The sequence below is a fragment of the Talpa europaea genome (assembly GCF_964194135.1).
Source record: "Talpa europaea genome assembly, chromosome: 3".
NCBI lineage: Eukaryota > Metazoa > Chordata > Mammalia > Eulipotyphla > Talpidae > Talpa > Talpa europaea.
In genome coordinates, this window is record NC_140069.1 from 119,016,775 (window position 1) to 119,036,450 (window position 19,676).

The 19,676-nt window shown below is 36.8% G+C and overlaps 1 protein-coding gene across 1 annotated transcript in view; it reads left to right on the forward strand.

Moving 5' to 3' along the window:
* PRKAR2B (protein kinase cAMP-dependent type II regulatory subunit beta) overlaps nt 1–11,291 on the forward strand; it is a gene marked incomplete at its 5' end in the record, with an annotated part of 69,405 nt that extends 58,114 nt beyond the window's left edge. Inside the window, 6 exons of the mRNA XM_084230474.1 lie at nt 582–735; nt 4,961–5,062; nt 6,254–6,328; nt 8,531–8,596; nt 8,752–8,890; nt 11,037–11,291. Coding sequence (XP_084086600.1) covers nt 582–735; nt 4,961–5,062; nt 6,254–6,328; nt 8,531–8,596; nt 8,752–8,890; nt 11,037–11,170 — 670 coding nt within the window. The 3' untranslated portion in view covers nt 11,171–11,291. The remainder of the gene's footprint in view (nt 1–581; nt 736–4,960; nt 5,063–6,253; nt 6,329–8,530; nt 8,597–8,751; nt 8,891–11,036) is intronic.
* Between the last annotated feature and the right edge of the window lie 8,385 nt (nt 11,292–19,676).

Below are 19,676 nucleotides of genomic sequence, written 5' to 3' on the forward strand. Positions count from 1 at the left end.
ATGATGTAAAGGGGAGAGAGTAAATATTTTGGGATTTGCGGGCCTGTGATCTGTCACAACCACTCATGCTGCCTGTGTGCTGGTGAGACGATTTACAGCACCAGGTGGCCAGTCTGAACATCATGGTTGCCAGCCCCTCCTTTACATTATCAAGGACCCTCGTGGGTGCTGTAATGTAATGACTCACCTAATTCTTAACAATAAAACCCTCCCATGAGAGGGTGAATGTCCCCAGCGTCCCTCCATTCCCTCCGCCCAGAGGTGACTGTTGGTTGCACATATGCTGTCAGTGCACGCGCTGTCTCAAGCAGTCTTAGTCATATTGTTGTCGTTTCTTTATCTGAAATTTTTCTTGTTTAGTCCCATTTTCCCCAGCAGGCACAAGCATGATCCTTTGCCTAGTCTGGTTGATGGTCTCTATGTCCTGGAACAGATAGTGACTGGCACCTTACTCATCTTCAGAGGGAAAGGGAGGCTGGAAATGAGATTTTATTGCAACCTCACCCCTGAAATAATATTTATTGTAATGGGAATCTACTTGAAATTATTTTTTTAACCTCTAATTTACTTATGTCCAACAGAGGAACCTTTGATATTTACGTCAAATGTGACGGTGTCGGAAGATGTGTGGGTAATTACGATAATCGGGGGAGTTTCGGCGAACTGGCCTTAATGTACAACACACCCAGAGCAGCTACAATCACAGCTACCTCTCCTGGCGCCCTGTGGGGCTTGGTGAGTGGCGGATTCATTTGACCTGGATGTTATTACTTGTTAAAATCATTATGACAAGAGTCAAGTAGGTAGATACGGTATTTTAGTCCTAATAGGTGGATTTGGAAACATTGATCATCTGGGAATTTATTAAGCCACTACTTGGATGCTGAACCTCTGGGGACTAGGACTGTTGTGTTAAATCTCGTGTTCTTTTCACAAGTGGAGTAGAGTCAGAAGCTTCACCAGCTGGCTCTAGGAAAGACTCAAATCTAAAATGCTCCTCTTATGTTGCTCTTAAAAGACAAGCATCCACACAAAGCCTTTCAGCCTTGTTTTCTCAGGTAGTTCCTTGAGGTATTACAATGTGATAAGTGGGTGATTCTTAAAGTGGTCCCCCAACCAGTCGCATTTGTATCACCTGGGAACTTGCTAGAAATGTCCATTCTGGGGCCCACCTACTGGCTGGGGCCCTCCGAGTCAGAAACTCTGGAGATAGGCCCCAGTCATCTGTGTTGGCCCAAGCCCACCAGGTGATTCCAATGCCCCAAGAGTTTGGGAAACCACTATTTTTAAATGACTCTCAGGTGGTATATAAGTTGATTGGTAACAACTTAGCATTGAAAAGCAGTTGCGTACAGAAAAAAGTACCTCTGGGCCTATGCCTCCCACCTGGGATGCACATCAGGATTACTTGGGGTGTTTAAAAACAATCTTCTTATAAGCCCTATCACAGGGGCATTGAATTCAGCTCTCTGGGGGTAGAACCCAGGCTGTTCATATGTCTTAATGGTGACATTAGAAGTCAATTACAAATCTTGCAGATGGGATCGGGTTGCAGGCACGCATGGAGCTGGTTCTGGAAGCTGGAAACTGGTGCTTCTCGGACTTGAAGGTGCTCATAGACCACCTGGGAATCCTACTTAACATGCAGATTGGAATTCGGGGGTCTGGGAAGAGGCCTGCGACTCTGTTTCTCAGAAGCTCCTGGGAGACTCCATACTGCCTGTGCTCAGGACTCACTCTAAACAGCACTGACTTGGGGGAATGTTTCCAGTACTTGTGTTTTCTTTTAAGTATCTTGAAAATGGCACACCCTCCAGTCATGATGTGCATTGATCAGGGGGTTTGTTTCAAATTCTTCTGAGGAAGGAGGCCAGGTTGAGGTCTGTCTGCACTCTCCTTTCCCCAGGACCGTAGCTTACAGAAGTGACCCATCGATCTCAACTCAGCATTTGACTCTGAAGTGGATTCAGCTGATAAAAATAGCTCTTGATAAGAGAAACAAGGCATATTGTACATTTTATTAGGACTAGGCAGCTACTGTTTACTTATAAAAAATGTGAGGGGTCACATTTGAAGTTGTAGAGGAAAAATAAGATTTGTTTCAGGCAGAAGAAAACACACCGTGTAATGTGTTTTAAGGACTAAAAGGTGTGAACACCCAAGGCCAAACAAGTAAAAACTCCAAACCAGAGCAGACTTGGTTCCTGGGACATGCTTGCCAATCACAGAGAAGCAGGATAAGCTAGAGCCTACCCACACCTCTTTCATGAAGTGAGGCATTGTTTTAAAGTATGATCACACCAAACCTAACTTTGTATTGAATATTTTTGAATTCAAGAAATTTGAAAAGAATTACCCAGATCAAGAAAATCTGAATTCATATAAACAATTAAGATCAGAAATGAATTCATAGAAAAAAAAATAAGCTACGAAGGAAAAAACACAAACGTTAAGTTTCATATTAAAATAAATTTTAGTTTTTGAAATGCAAACAAAGAAAACAAAGTAGGACCATCCTGATGGGGCTGCCAGGGTCAGGTGGTCACTGGCAGGAAGTCACCTCCCTCCTGAAATCTCCTTGGTACAAGACCACGTATTTTTCAGGTTTGCCCCTTTGAATACTGCTGGTTTCCAGCCCTAATGGATCCTTAATGTAGGCGTGAATGCTCGGCCTTTCTTCATGGGGGTGCTACCACTTAAGCTTCCAAGAAGGACTGAGCAATTCTGGAGATGTTTATTTACTACACATGTCACCAGACTTTATAAAGTGGACAGGTTGTGATGGTCATCTTGGGTGATATGTGCCTAAATACAGTAACTTTTTAAAAAAGAATCAAAACAATGAACATAAATAATTAAAACTTCGAACCTGCTTCCTCAGCACAGGTTGCCCCACTGACCCTTTTCAGGGAAAGTCAAGTACATAAGAAATTTTTCTCTTAAACCAACAGATTGGAACACTGTCATGCAAACGCAGGTGTAAAGATAAGCAGATTCCAAGAGGAAAGTCCTCTATAGAGCTCTCCTGATACTATGTCACTGCCAGCCTTGGGGATTAGCTGATCCACAGGCCCACGCCAATGATTGAGAGAGGCCCTAACTGAGATGGCTGAATGAAAACATTTGAAATGGGACTTTCTAGACTTCAGATGTCTCACTGGTTGTGAGAAGAGGGAGACTGCTAATAGAAAATTCTTGCTGAGAATTATGTGGCTAATTTCTAAATCACTCAGCTGTTTCTAGACTTCTCTGCTTTGCAATAAACTCTATAGAAATGATGTTGCAGCTGGTTCCCAAACCTGATTATTTATCAGAATCATATGTTTATGATGACAGATTATTGAGCCCAACATGCTGAGATTTTGAGTCATTAGAGGGCCTAGGGGTCTCGGAAATTTTTTTTTTAAAACATTCCAGCTGATTCTGATGCAGAATGAGGCTTAGAAATTATTTCAATATTTTTACTGATTATAAAATTTTCTCTCCTGGAAAAAATTATTATGCATACAAGTCCAAATTACAGTCATTGTAAAATTGTAATAAACTAAATTGAAGAATAGGACGCTCATTTCCTAGAAACTTATATCCACATTGGCAGTTTTCTTCCTTGCATCAGTTCATTTAAATTCAGCTTTAATATGTTGGCACAAAGAACATTTCCCAATTAATTTGATTTGATATTAAAAGGGTATAATTATTTATTCATGTGGGCCAAGCTAACATAATTCTGAGGACTTTTAGTTAAGAACAGTTTCATAAGTTATAAGAAAACCATCTTTTAAGCTGTTATCTTATAAAATTTCCCTAGCACCTTAATTGAGTTCTGCATCTTTGGGATAAGCAGTAAACAAGTAGGAATGTTATAAAAGGATGAGCTTGGTGAACTCTGGAGTGAGACTCCACTTGGTAAAATTGCAGCTTCTTTGTGCCTTCACATTAAAAACTAATAAAACTGACGTAGTGTAGGATGTGGCAAAAAACCTAAATAGTTTTTCAGAATCTTTTACATTATAATTGCCTTGTTATGAAAAAGTATTTCTAAGTCTTTCCTGTATTTTTCACTGTAACCCATATTAAGAAACAAAGCAACATTATGCCATTTGATATTTATATACATAAAACAGTATATCTCTTTGTGTGTCTGTATAACCGAAAGAGTTAACTACACCAGGGCTTCACTGCAAGGGACACACTCTGAGTTTTTTAAAATTCTACTTGACTTTTTATAAAAATGCTGACCTTGTTTGATTTGGTAACAGTCTGGGGTTGGTGGCCACAGTAAGAGAACTTACAGAAACACACTGCGCAGGGGTGGTTGCCAGGGACTCTGGGGTGGAGGAAATATGGGTCAGAGGGTACAGACTTCCAGCTCTAAGGTGAATAAGTTCTTAGGCTCTCATGTACAGCATGCTGATTAAAATGAATAATATTGTTTTATATCCTTGAAGGTTGCTAGGAGAGTAGGTCTTAAATGTTCTCACCACAAAAAAGAAAATGGTAATTATGAGGTAGTAGAGGCGGTAACTAAGCCTACTCTGGTAATAATTTTGTAATGTATAAGTATCAAATCTACTGCTGTACACTTTAAATTTACATAATATTTGAAGTCAATTATCGCAAAGGTGGAAGGAAAAACTCCATCATTTTTAACGGTGCTGTAGCACCACCTTGTGGTAATATCCCAATTATATGTTGATATGGTTGCTCTTTGAATAGAAGTAAACCGGTGCTTTCTTAAAAAAGAAAAGAAAAGAAAAGAAAATATCTTGCTCTATATTTCATACTTAAATTAAAAATCTGAATTGATTTGCATTAAAGGTATAATAATTGTCATCCTTTATTTCAAAATTTTGATTATCGTTTGTTCCTTATGAAAAATAAAGTAAAACTATCTCTTAGGACATTTTTCCTCACAAAGTCTAATTTTTAACTTTCTCTGTATTTGATATTCTGCCTTTAGGACAGGGTAACCTTCAGGAGAATAATTGTAAAAAATAATGCCAAAAAGAGAAAAATGTATGAAAGCTTTATTGAGTCACTGCCATTCCTTAAATCTTTGGAAGTAAGTATATGTTTATGCTTTTATTTTGCTTTAAAAGCTTTCATTTTGCTAACAATATTTAATTCTAGAGAAAAGTTTCTTTGAATAAAAACCTACCCCTGTTTTCATGTGAAAAAAATAATGGTGCTTGTACAACCCAGTATTTCTTTTACTACCTAAAACTGCATTAGTTTTGTGGTTTACAAGTAACAGACTCCTACCAGCATCTACAGAAGATTTATATGTGGTCTTTATCTAAAAGGCAACTTAAAATATCATACAAACATAAGCAATAGCTTCTAGTTAAGCCTTCATTGGGAGAAGTTGCCCGATACAGACTATCCCACTGGTCTCCTCGGTCATTTTTGCTCTTATTCCTTTACAGTCTCTTCTACTTTCCTCTTGGAATTAACATTCCAGGATCTTCTTTTTTTTTTTTAATGCTGCATTTATTCACTTGGTGAACTTGTCACATCCCCTGGCTTTAAATACTGTCTGCATGCTCATGCCTCTGATAGTTGACATTGCTAGGCAAAGTCCCTTCCTTAAGTTCTGGGCTGTTATTCAACTGAACACTTAACATTTTCTCCCAGGTATCTGACATCTCAAACCTAACATGGGCCAAATCTATTCCTTGTCCCTGTCTCAGTGAATGACTGCACTAACCTTCCAGCATCTTGGCCAAAACCTGGGGGTTAGGGCTGACTCATCTACTGAAATAACTCCTTGTTGGATTGTTGTTTTATGCCTGGTAGAAATGCTGGACACAATACAGAATGCACATCAAGCAGCTGATCTTCTCTAGCAGAATATCTCCTTCAATAAAAATAGATTAGGGGTTGGGAATCCAGTGCCTTCAGAACCAGGCAAGTAACATAATGAAGAAAAGCAAGCTGGGAAGAGGCTTTGGTGATATGGAGAACACATGCTGTATTTCAAGAAACAGCTGCTGATCCACGTAGTTTATTGTGAAAACAGGCACTGAGTGTTGCTGAGTCTCTTGGTTTCCAAGGGAAGTTGGAAAATTGATTTTTTTTTTATGAGAAATTTATTTTCCGGTGCTGGCAACCAAGCACACACACACCAAGCACACACACATACAAACTCTCACACTGGGTTTATGTGGCCTGCAGGCTATCAGGTTTTAACTTTGAAATAGATAAGATTATACAATTAGTCTACTTAATGCAGCATTGGCTTCTTTTTCTATAGGTTTCTGAACGCCTGAAAGTGGTAGACGTGATAGGCACTAAAGTATACAACGATGGAGAACAAATCATTGCTCAGGTACAATACTTCCTGGTAATTCAACTTACAATTATAGCCCAAAAGGTTCTCACACATTATAAATCTTGATAAACTTTTCATGTGTGTCTACATTTAGTATGAATAAAGACACAGGCCTTAAATGAAGAGACAGGGTTAAATGAATATGACTTCTACCAAATGACCTGTTAAAAGTGGTTTAATTTTTAACCATTAAACTATCTAGACATTTTTATTTATATAATTAACCACTAATGAATATATATTAAATCATTAAATGGACTTCTGCACAATTTTATATTTGTTCATGACATGAAATTCACAGGTATAGAATGATTAAGATGTTGTTTATGAGAGGAATAAACAGGAGACTGTCCCGTGAGATTAATGAGGCTGCAGAGGCACCCTGGAAGATATACAGAGCTTTGCTTATTTGTTCATGATAAAATCTTCCTGAGGTTGCTCCCTGAAAAAATTAATTAAAAAGGGAACACCCAGCTGGAAACAGTAATATATTACATACCTTTATGAGAATAGAGCTAGCAAGATGTAGGATTTCTGAAGATATTTGAAATTTACAGATAAAACATATAGATGATAGCACCTTATTTCCTAGTTAGATTTTGAAGTCTCAAATGATTTAAATAGATTTTTAATAGATCCTGTAATTTTGCATTACAGCATTATACTGTATTGTGCTCTTTATCTAAAATATTATCTCTCCTTTTGATATATGTGAAACAGACTAAGGAAAGAGTAATTGTTTAAGAAGGCAAATAAGTGAGTAAATTAACCCCCACCACTCACACACACAGAGATTATAATAATCAGAGATAGGGTATGGGAAGACATAGAGTCAAATTGGAAAACCAGGCTAAGGTTCCACTATATGAAGTTGATAAATAATCAAGCATAGAGCACACTTTTTAAATGATTTCCTTAGTTTTTTATTTGGAAATCATTATAGGTTTGAAGGAAGTTGCAAAAATAGTACAAAGCATCCATGTGCTCTTCACCCAGTTACTGCCAGTGCACATTGCATCACAGTAGGGCTGGAAAGGGCTCAGCATACCCCGCAGACCCTCCCCTGGTTCCCCCTGTCATATGCATGTAGAATGTGTTTTTAAAAAAATCTCACAACCTGTTATATTTAAAACATTCAAATTGAATGTGAAGTGTGTGAAAACCTGTTAAAAAGCTAAAGGAATGGAGATTGACACACATAAACTAGCCTTTGGGTTTAAGATTATTGTTCACTATTCTGCCTTTTAAGCATTTATAAACATACATGTCTGTGCCATAGTATACAAATTTCATTATCTTTGAGATGAAATCTGAGCCCATCTTTCTTGAATTGTACTAGAGTGGTTTTGAAATACCTGAGGGCCTCCCCTGGTGGTGCAGCGGTTGAGCGCTGGGTTGCGAGGCTGCCCACAGCCTCTGCAGCACCAGTTCGATCCCCAGCCACGGGCAAGGGTCCCACAAAAAAAAAAAAAAAAAAGAAATACCTGAGTTTCTCCAGCAGCACTGTGAGAGGCTCCAAAAAGTCAGTGCCTGTTACCTTTTCTCAAATACTATTTAATTCAGGAGGCATCCTTGGAGACCAAGGCAGAGAGTGTTTAAAAACAAAAACAAGAAAAAACAGGTATAGAGTTAGAAATGGCCACCCTTATTTTAGAAGTCTGGTCGAGGCCTGAAGGTGACTGTCAGTAAGTTGGAGTCTCGGGCACTGCAGTAAAGGCATTGGGGCCACATCTGCTTCCTGTTAAGTCTGGGTGTGGTGAGTTATCTCGGGTCACCATGTGGAGGCCGGTCTCATGAGCAACGGGGGCATGCAGCACCTATGAGCACTTCTTGAGGAGCACATATAGGCCAACACCCACCTGCCACAGCAGATGCTGGGCATTGGGGCTCCTTGTTTAACTGGGGTTGCTGTTTTCCAAGCTAAAATTGGGGTGAAACTCTTACACTGTATTATTTGCCATATTTCCATGTTTAGTTTTAGCAAAAATATTATTTCAGATAATTGGTGCAAATGAAATTGTTACCCTGTAATTGTCAATCATCACCTGTCATTTTAGAGAGCCAGGTGGTCTGTTCCTGGAGATCTCACTGGATCTTGGGGTTGGACTGACTGGCAGACAGCAGGACTGACTGATAGACAGTAGGGCTGTGGTCACTAGACTTGTATTTTTACCCTGTGTTTTTGTTTTGTTCTGATAGGGAGATTTGGCAGATTCCTTTTTCATTGTAGAATCTGGAGAAGTAAAAATTACCATGAAAAGGAAGGTAAGCTTTTTTGAAAGTCCTAAAGCCCACATAATTTCCACCAGAAAGCATTCACAAATTTGCAAGGAACGTAGATTTATTTTTTTAATGTTTGGACTATGGTTAAATATTTTTCCTAAGCTGAATAAAATTAATACTTTTAATTACCTTGTCAGGGTAAATCAGAAGTGGAAGAGAATGGTGCCGTGGAGATCGCGCGGTGTTCTCGGGGACAGTACTTCGGAGAACTCGCTCTGGTCACTAACAAGCCTCGAGCAGCCTCTGCGCACGCCATCGGGACAGTCAAGTGTCTAGGTAGGAGCTCGGCGGTGGGGCGCTTCTCTCACCGGCAGTGGTCATGTCTGCATTTTACATGTTCACTTTGCATGGATCATGTCACTGGTTTCGCAAGTTTTACTGTCCCCACAAAATATATGGCTAGTATTCATTACATTATAAAATTAGTTTGTGGGAGCCATTGTTTTCTTTAAAAATGTTCACAGACACACATATACTCGTATATATCTTTCAAATGGGCATGAAATAACGTTGTAGTAGTTAAAAAAAGAATTCCAAGTGCTCAGTTTTATAGCTAATCTTCCAAATAACATGCACTGTTTCTCAAAAACAAAGGCTAAGACAATATTTTTATGCAGTACAATAAGCTCTGTCTCCACATTAGACTGGTCCCAGGAAATAAGAGCTCAGGTTTGTAAAGCACTGTAAAATTTTCTTTGTTCAATAAATACTGGATGGTGTCACTTATATGTGGAATGCATGAAAACCAACCTTGAAAGCTGACTATAGAATTGAAGCATCCAGAGGAGAAGGGTACAAAAGGGGTGAGAACAAAAAGGGGATGGAGCACAGTGGACTCTGGTGGCCACCAGAGGGGTCATATACTTCCAAAATAACAATAATATAAGCCAATGTTACCTCATTAAAAAAATTTTTTCTTCTCTGTTCAGCTCTCTGTTACTTCCTATAGCTTGACAGAAATGCCATCTTTGGACTAGAAGACATCTGTATATATGTGAGATTTTATATAGGAGAAATAACTTACTTTGATAATAATTATTCAGGAGGTAGCATATAGATGACATTTTCTTTAAAAAAAATTCAAGTTATTAGCTTCTCTATGCTCTTTATTCTAGTATGAATTTAGCTTCAGTGTCCTTAAGGTTTGCAGGTATGCTCAGAATTAACTGAGAGAAATCACTTTTTAAAGGGTTTTAAAAGTATAATATTAATCAAGTGTTATACTTGGATGACAGAAAAGACAATTAGAAACTGACAGGTTATTTTCCTGAGTGGATATATTAGACGGTAAGAGTCAAGGTAATAAGAGTGAAATTCCATTATTTTTTTTCTATAATAATTATATTCGCATTAAAGAAAGTTTGAAAAATACAGAAAAAAGGAAAATAAGCATCACCCTTATCACCACCCCCAGTGATTTTCACATTTTAGTATAATCCTTCTCATCATTTTATTTACATGGGTTTCCTGTTTTTAAACAATTTCGTAAAATGCTTTTTTCCATTTATTATAGCTTAGGTGTTTTCTCATTTCCTTATATCAAATTGTAACATTATATTAGATAAATATACACATCATAAATTATTTAATCATTCCCCACTGGTGAATATTTTGAGGGTTTGGGTTCCATTTTTACAGGGTAAGGGGAAGTCGAGCTTCTTTGTGTATGCCTATACTACTTTTCCATATATAAAAATTTTTCCTTAGAAATGTTTTTCAGAAGTGGGTTTCTTTTTATGACTTTGGATATATATTGCCAGATCCTTTTTATTTGTATCAATTTACAGGTTACCAGCAGTGCAAGAATATCCATTCACTGTATTTTTTAAAGATTATCTTTCTTAGCTTTACAAATTTGAAAGATGAAATTGTATTTTCATGGTAGAGACTATGATCATATTTTCCATGTGTGGCTTATAAATTCAGTTTCTTAAAATTGCATGAAATAGGCAATGGACAAGCATATTGGCTGCCATTTTGAAGTGACTAGATGAGACTATAAAACAATAAAAATTATAAAAGGTAACAATTGTTTTTCATTACTTGCCATTGTAAACCCTGAGAAGGGAAAACAGGATAGAAAATATTCTCTTGGTGCCTCTGAGGAATTGATATTACTTAGAGGGTAACTAATTTATTCGTTTTAATTCCAACGCCTTGCTGTAACCATCGCTTACTCCTTTCTCAATGTGGGTGGTGGACCTCCCTCCCACCTAAGTTTTCCACTTAACATTGTGAAGGGACCCTGGCTATTTCCTTTTTGAAGTAGAGTATCTTTATCTTTATGCCTTTTTCTTGTTTCTGATATTTATCTAAAAATACTACTGCACTTGTGACCTGTGCAGTGAGTATCATAAATGACATAGAAATAATGCAGATTTGCAATGAGTGTTATTTTTCTTTTATTCTCTCCTTTTCTTAGCCATGGATGTGCAAGCATTTGAAAGGCTTTTGGGACCTTGCATGGAAATTATGAAAAGGAACATCGCCACCTATGAAGAACAATTAGTTGCCCTGTTTGGAACAAACATGGATATTGTTGAACCCACTGCATGAAGCAAAAGTATGGAGCAAGAAGACCTATAGTGACAGAATTACACAGTAGTGGTTAGTCCACTGAGAATGTGTTTGTGTAGATGCCAAGCATTTTCTGTGATTTCAGATTTTTTCCTTTTTTTTTTTTTACATTTACAATGTATCAGTAAACAGAGTAGTGATTTAATAGTCAATAGGCTTTAACATCACTTTCTCAAGAGTAGATCATAAAAAACATTGACATACTGATAAAATGACTTTCTATTCCACAAAATTATGATTTGACGAAATGGCTTATTCACGATTGTAAAATAGTGAAAGTATCTGTGTTCAAAACAAAAATAAAAGTTATCATAGGCGACCTGTGTTTTCACTTACTCAGATGGACATATTAGTGACTGTGCCCATGTAAGAGGGAACTTGGCAATGATCATGCTCTACAGCATGGCCTCACCTTCTTTTCACAACTCATTATATATAGTAAGTACAATTTTAATTATTTTTGTTTTAAAGTTTTCCTGGCTTGATAAGTTATGTGCTGGTCTTGGCCTATTGGTGAAATGGTATAAAAAAATCATCATATGCAATTTTAAAAACTTTTATATTTTTGCAATAAAGTACATTTTGATTTCTTTGGCATAATGTCAGTAACCTACATATTCCAGTGGTTTTAAGGATAGGCAATTTAATCATTATAGGAAGACCTTTTTTTAGGTAAGAGATTTAACATTTTCCTCATACAGCATATATCTCTGCTTCCTTCTCTCATTTTGTAGTTCTCTGTTTTATCATTAAAAATTTGAGTTTGACATTTAATGTCACAAATTTTTAAAAACTATTTAAATGTACTTGTCTCCTCACTGCCTAAGATATTATATATACTAAGCAAGAAAAAAACCCAGAACCCTCTTACCAAAAATATTTTGGGACCCTTATCAACATGCCCACAGGATATTTCTTTGTTCTCCATTATGCTACATAATACAATCCTTTGCAGACATCTGCCACATGGGTTTCCTCCAAGGTGGTAGAAATAAATTTTTATAAGTAGACCCACATATAAAGATAAAAGGAATTTTTGCTCTTCCAGGCCTTGCCATTTGCTTTAATGTAGATTCATAAGTGCAGAGTGAACTTTCATAGAATTTCAGTGATATTTGATGTGCTTATCATTCTGCTACTTGAATTTAGTTATATTCAACCAAAGCAATATACTTTTATTTCATTTCCGGGACTACTTGACCCTAATTATCTAAGGAAGTTAACTCTCCAGTTGTTCAATTTTAAATAAGCAATTTCATTTTGGGAAAATGTTTCAAAGAAATATATACATGGGTAAAATTCCTCTGTGGCTAGTGTGGTTTTATTAGGGAATGTTTATGGTCTTGTACAATGAAAACGTGGTTAAAATGTTAATTGCATAATGTACATATAAGAAGTTAAAGTATGTAAAATATAACTTCAGCCACATTTTAGAACATGTTAACAATTTTGCAAACTTTCTTGTTTAGGAAGAGAGCTTACTACATGAAGATGACTTGTTTTCTATTTTAGATTTTATTTTAAAAGCCATGTCTGTTAAAACAAAAACCAGAAAGAACTCCAAATTCCTGGTTCGTTCTGTATTCTTAACTTTATTCACCTTTTTCAAGCAATCTATTTTGTTGCATAAGCTGATTGTTAACTATTCATGGAACAGCAAACAAATGCCTGTTTAATAAAGAACTCTGACCAAGGCTGTAAATGCCAGTTACATTATTTTCAGTATTGTTGGTTATATTTAAATTTTCCTTATAATAAAGCACACTTTTATAATAAAAATTTATTTTTCTCATTTCTTTCACCTGACTTCCACAGTGCACACTGCACCATGTGAAAAACCTGACAGAGCTGTGGCAGGTGTGGAAATAAACCCCTGGGCTGAAGGCAGCAAGAAAGGATGGTCCTGTGTGGCACTGAGTGCTGAGAATATTAGTTATGTGTGTTATCATTGTGGAGTGCTGCAGACTAACTTGGCCATTTAGAATAACCAAATACATCTGTGTAACTGGAGAATGTGCTAAAATATCTAGTCAAAACACCTCGTTTGACTTCTGGACATCATTAGTATCTGTAAATTCCCTGATGAAGTTCATTCGGGGATGCCTTCTGTGTAGGTCGCTAGGATTCTTCTCGGAGAATGTTTTTAACACAAAGGTGCTCACATTGTTTGTGGTATATAAATACAGTATGTGTGCACATGTGTTTCCTGTGTATCAGTGTGAACCATGGCTTGGTATGTGTATTTTAATAGAAATACTATGGGTAGCATGAGTTGGGTGACTATATTTGGTTTATTGTTACAAACTCTGTCCAGCAGACCATTTCAAAGGATTGTGTTCCAAGTGAAAAGTAGGACTTCAAGCAAGTGACACTGGGTTTTTTTGAAATATGTAAGATTAAGTGTCAAGTCCTATTCCTTCCTAAAACATCTTTAAAATATGGATATACATTTTTCTAACTTTCTTAAGAAAAATGTTCTACTGAAATAAGGCTCACTTAGCAATCAAAAAAGGTAAACTCATGTCATTCGCAGCAACATGGATGGAGCAAGAGGGGATTATGCTCAGTGAAATAAGCCAGAAAGAAAAAGAAAAATATCAGATGGTTTCACTTATAGGAGGACTATAGGGGAACCAAATAAAGGATCTGGAAAAAAATAATTATAATTAATTAAAAAACAAAATTAACAGGCAACTATAAATCTGAGACATTCTGTAGGGGAGAGGGAGATTTCAAAATGGGAGGGAAGAGGACAAGGGACTATAGGATGGTGTATGAGTGAACTGGTGCTGGGAATTATACGGGGACTATACCTTTACATACATTGTACAAAAAGAGAGAATGATGAAAAATATATATATTAAAAAAAAACAACAAGGTTTAGATGATCTTTGGCATTCTTAAAGAAAATATGTTAGCTTTGAGGTACAAGTAATACGTCTGGATGAACAAAGGCCTTGTAAAATAACTAAAGAAAGGATTGTAATATCTAATTTTGTCAATACCTAAGGGAGACACAGAATTATTAATCCATAAGGGAGAAGTAAAAATGTAAGGAATCCTTGCTTCCAAACTTAGTAGTAGTTTGAGGTTAGGGTTAGTATAGCCTGATGTTGATATCAGAATTTTGACAAAAAGAAACAGGAGTAAGAGTTGAGACAATCTTACCCATTCCAGGACATTTTTAAAGGCATCAAAACTGATTGAACAGGGCCTCCCCGGTGGCGCAGTGGTTGAGCGCTGCGTTGCAAAGCTGCCTGCAGCCTCTGCAGCGCCAGTTCGATCCCCGGCCGCCAGCGAGGGTCCCACATGGCGCGCAGACCTCTCCTGCCGCCTGCTGCTCAAAACAGCAGTGTACTTCATCTGTCTGCCTGTTCTGCTCCCTGCTCTGGCTCTGGTGAATTCTCTCACTCTCCCGCGCTTCTGACTGTACCCAGTGCTTGTATAAATAAATAAATAAAATCTTTAAAAAAAAACAAAAACAAAACTGAACAACTGAAACTATATAACTGTTAGTGTTCACAGGTATTATTTAAAGCACCTTGAAAATATAATGAATTATGGAAATACAAGCAATAAAGCACACCAAGTATTTTCAGACGACTTGTGTGTCTGACAATAACTAGGAGACTCAATTCAGTTTGGATAACTGAGGAGAATTAGTAGTGTATTTACCAAAATCACTTACAGGTAATGGAAATCAAATGGTGCCATTCCTGGCCTCACATATCTTCCTCACAGTGTTGATGATATTAGCTGGTATATAACAAAATGTGTAACAAGTTTCCAGTGTAGACAGACTATTTTGAGAGAATTTATTGGACCAACAGATCTGGGGCTTTCTGTTACTTTTTAATATACTCTAAGTTTGTAAATCTAATATGGCCTAGGAAATCCTGAAGATGTATGAAATATGCCACCTATTAGGTAGGTGGTCTTCTCAGATAATGATTTGACTATAGCCTCAGTTTTGCCATTTTCCCAAATACAATAAAATGCCCCTATCTTCATAACTGATTCAGTATAGTTACTCACTAGTGCATTTTTTAACCAATTGGAAAAACAAAGTAACTTTTTTTTTCCAGGTGAGAGGTAAAGTTTAAGTGTGATCTGGAAATGAACTTTGAGATGACAAAAGTAGTCTTGACTGTAACAATCCAGGAATCAAGCCATAAATGTTTTCTAATTAACATGAAAAAGTTTACAAAGTAGAACCCTTCAGATTATGATCAGTACATACAAATCGTCAACATTTTAGCTAAAGTTTTGCTTCTAAATTGCTGATTTCCCATTTTGTCTTGAACAAACCTACTTAGATCCTGCTAAGAAAAAGATCATTGCGAATCTCTAGAACTCCATTGCCTCTTTTAGGCCAAAGGCTGACATTTACAGCAAGTACACCTCCCTCTATAGAATAAGTATATTCTTGAAATAAAAGGAACAAGATTTTTTAAAGCCAAATAATATTTGAGTTATTTTAGAAGTGCTCACTATAAAGACATATTTGGCAAATATTTTTCTCATAATTGCTCCTTAAAGCTAAGTTTAAAGACCCTTAATATTTTCATTACTATAACTCATTGTGCTATTTAACTTGAAAGCATTGAAGTGTATTAACTGCAAATATTTGTCTTTGTGATTGGCACCAGGAGGGAGTTAAGATGAGTAAGAATAATGCTTATTCTATAATCCAGAAGCTGAGACCTGTTCTCAAATAATAGAAGAAAGCAAATGAGAATTAAAGCACAGGAAAGTGATTGGAACAATGTTCAAAACAGCATTCGACATACAGCAGAACATATGAGATACCATGTATTAATAAAATTCATGTGGTTTATTTTCCCCTAATTTCATTTGTTCAGCAGGCATCTATTGATTGTTCAGACAAAAAGATGTGTGAAGAGACAGTGATGGAGAAGAGGAGGTTATGCTGAGGGAGCCAAATTTAAGCAAAAGTATTAAGTGTAACAAATTGTGATAAGGCCCAATACTTATTATCCCTATAATACAGCTTTTCATCAGATTTGCTTCTAAAACCAGGTACATCTGACTGGCAACCAAAAGAAAACACACAGAGGCAGACCTCGGTTATCAAATTGACAGGAGAAAATTATATGGGAGTTTGTGTTCAATGGTTGGGATACCATGAATATCTATAGTACAACAGTTGCAATGAGAACAGTCACTTGAGCAGATGAAAGACTTCATATTTCTGCTTTTTGGCTTAATAAATTGGAAGCAGGATTAAGTGGACGTGTTCCCTTCTCTAAATACTCGACATTTTCATGTAAGCCAAATCAGACAGCTTAAAAATATTTTTGAGAGGGCCTCCCCGGTAGCACAGCAGTTGAGCGCCGGGTTGCAAAGCTGCCCACAGCCTCTGCGGCGCTGGTTCAATCCCCGGCTGCTCCCCGGCCACCACCGGAGGAGGGTCCCACATGGCGCGCAGACCTTTCCTGCCGCCCGCTCCTCCCCTCAGCAGTGTACTTCGATCCTTCTGCCTGCTCTGCTCCCCGCTCTGGCTCTGGTGAATTCTCTCACCCTTCCGCGCTTCTGACTGTACCCAGTGCTTGTATAAATAAATAAAATAAATAAATAAAAATAAATCTTTAAAAAAATATATATTTTTGAGGGCAGTTGAGACCACAATGGGACCTCTATGTCCTGAGCATGCCCACGTTTATTTCTCCAGTTTTGGATCTCCTACACTCCGGATGAGTTGTGTTCAGCTATTTGCAGACCCCTGTATATGAATTTCCTGCTTGCTCATCATCTAAAGTTAAACATTCTTTCTCCTTCTCCCTGTCCCCAAATCTGTTCTCTCCAGTGTTCCCAGATCATCAACCACAGACATACCAGAAAGCCTGTCTGACAAACCTAGAACCCAATCATTCTTGGGTTCAATCATTCTTGATTCCTCCACTGCCCCTCAAGAAAGATCTTGCTTTATGGTATCTGAGCAAAATCGAAACTTAGTTTGCACCAAGAATTACAAGCACAAGAGACATACATTACTTGTTTCTTTCTTTCTTTTTTTTTTTTTTTTAAAGGAGAACTCTTGTTATTTTATTTATTTATACAAGCACTGGGTACAGTCAGAAGCGCGGGAGGGTGAGAGAATTCACCAGAGCCAGAGCGGGGAGCAGAACAGGCAGAGGGACTGAAGAACACTGCTGAGGGGAGCAGCAGGCAACAGGGGAGGTCTGCTGTGGGACCCTCCTCCAGTGAGCCGGGGATCGAACTGGTGCTGCAGAGGCTGGGGGCAGCTTCGCAAGCCAGCGCTCAACCGCTGTGCCACCGGGGAGGCCCCATTACTTGTTTCTTAAAGGACACTCATCATTAGCTCCCAAACATTTCCTTATGATTTGAATTTATGTCAGTACTTTGCACTAATTATAAAATTTACTCATTTTAAAGTACCGTAAGGTATACAGGAGGAACTTTTTAAGAGTTTAATCTATCAAAAAAGATAAGTGAAAAGTATGGGCAATTGGTATTTTAGACATTATATATGCCCCAATTTATAATTCTAGTACTTTGTGTTTTTTTTTGCTTACTTTTAACAATTTGAAACAAAATATTTTCCATATTTAAGCAAGGTCATATCTTAGTTCAGCAAAGTAGTCAGCGGTGTGCAGTATGTGGGTGATTGAGGGAAATATGTTCATTTTACTCCTAAGAAGGATTTGTGTAGTTACTTCTTATTGTCTTTAACAAATTAAAACTTGATGTTTCCTTATGGTGACAAATAATTTTATAAACTGCAGGTTTGATTTAAACGACAAGTTCTTGACATTTTTGTATAGTTTAGGTGTAATGTGTAATCAGTTTCTTTAACAGCAACTTTGGTTAGTACAGAGTAGGTGTTATTTAAAGAAACTTTTCTTAATGTCAATTTTAACATAGAAACATCTGAAGAACAGATAAAAATTCTTTAATTTATATCTTTTTTAGTGAAAGAGTTTAAATATGTAAAGATTTTCAAGAAAATCTTACTAGTTTTGTACTTTGAGCTTTGTTCTGGCTTATGAGTTGGCTGGTTTTGTCAGTCACGTAAGAATTGATGTTCCTGCTAAATACACATACGGTACAAATGTGGTCATTTAGCCTACCAGAAGAGTCAAGACAGAACTAGTTGTCCACTTACATGTCTAAAGAATTCTTAACAATGACATTTAATCAGTGGTGACTGAATGATCAGAATTTTACTTTTATAATGACTTGGACAAATATGGACGTATGAAAATATTTTATATCTTTGTGTCTTTATTAATTAGCACAGTAGTCAACAAATAGTAGGAAATAAGTATTTTTGAATGAATAAATGGTAAAAATAGCGCTACAAAGGGAAATTTTTTACAATTATACAGTATCTTGATCTGAAGTTGAATTCTTCCTATCAGTGTCCACTGATAAAAATACTTCCTCTTATATCTTCAGTAAAAACTTTCAAAGAAAAAAACCTTTTCAAACAAAGTTAAGGTTCAACCAAGAGCAGATCTCAGGTTATGCAAGGGAGAGGGACAGCTAAGACTCTTCAGAGCTCTTTGTTTGGGAGAGAAAGCTTTTTAGCTTTCTGGAGGAAGTTGGTTAAACAAATATTTTTATTGAAATATTTTAAATAATTAGAATTCCACAGAAATCTATTTATTTACAACTATGGGCACAATGACTCTTTAAAGTAAAACTAAGGATATAAAATATTGCCTGGAAAGTCAAGTTCTTTTTTGAATCACTAGTAAATAATCTTTGAAAGTTGATAAATTCAAATCCTGTTCCCCCCCCCCCCAGGAAAAAATTTAGGCATTTTATGGCTATTTAGAAAAAATGTTTGATAAATACTGTGACTACAGAAAGTAAATCTTTGATCACGTGGTAGGAAGGGCTAGTTCATAAAAAAGTTCACTTAAGGATTCAATAAGGAATCCCTAAAAGAATTTGAAAACTAGTGTCAACACACTGGGATTCCTTTAATTTCTTTATTTGTTATACGGCTCTCAAGTAGATTTAAATATTTAAGAAATGTGAGGGTTTTTAAAATAATCAGGCTCTTTTCAAATTTGTGACACTACATTTCTTACTTTAAGCTTTTCTCAATTTTAAGCAAACATACAGCGAACCGAAGATATAAAAACCCAAGGCACAGTTTAAATCATTAATCACTAAAGGTTCAAAGGAAAAAAGCTTAATAATGCCTTTGTAATGTGAATGGTAAAAACATCAATTATAGACTAGGTGGAGGACAGACACCATGTTTAAAGTGAAGGTAACTATAAAACTTAGAAGCCTACCTCCTCCTCTGAGTCAGAGCTTTACTAATTTAAGGAGGAACTCCTAGTGGAAGCGAAATGGAAAGACATTCTTTCAAGGAGAAGTCTGGTGGGGACAGATGGTTAACAAAACTCACCAGACAAACTTTAAAAAGATTCACACAACAAATCAGCTTAAAGCATACATTATCCTGTACTATTTTAATCAACGGAGA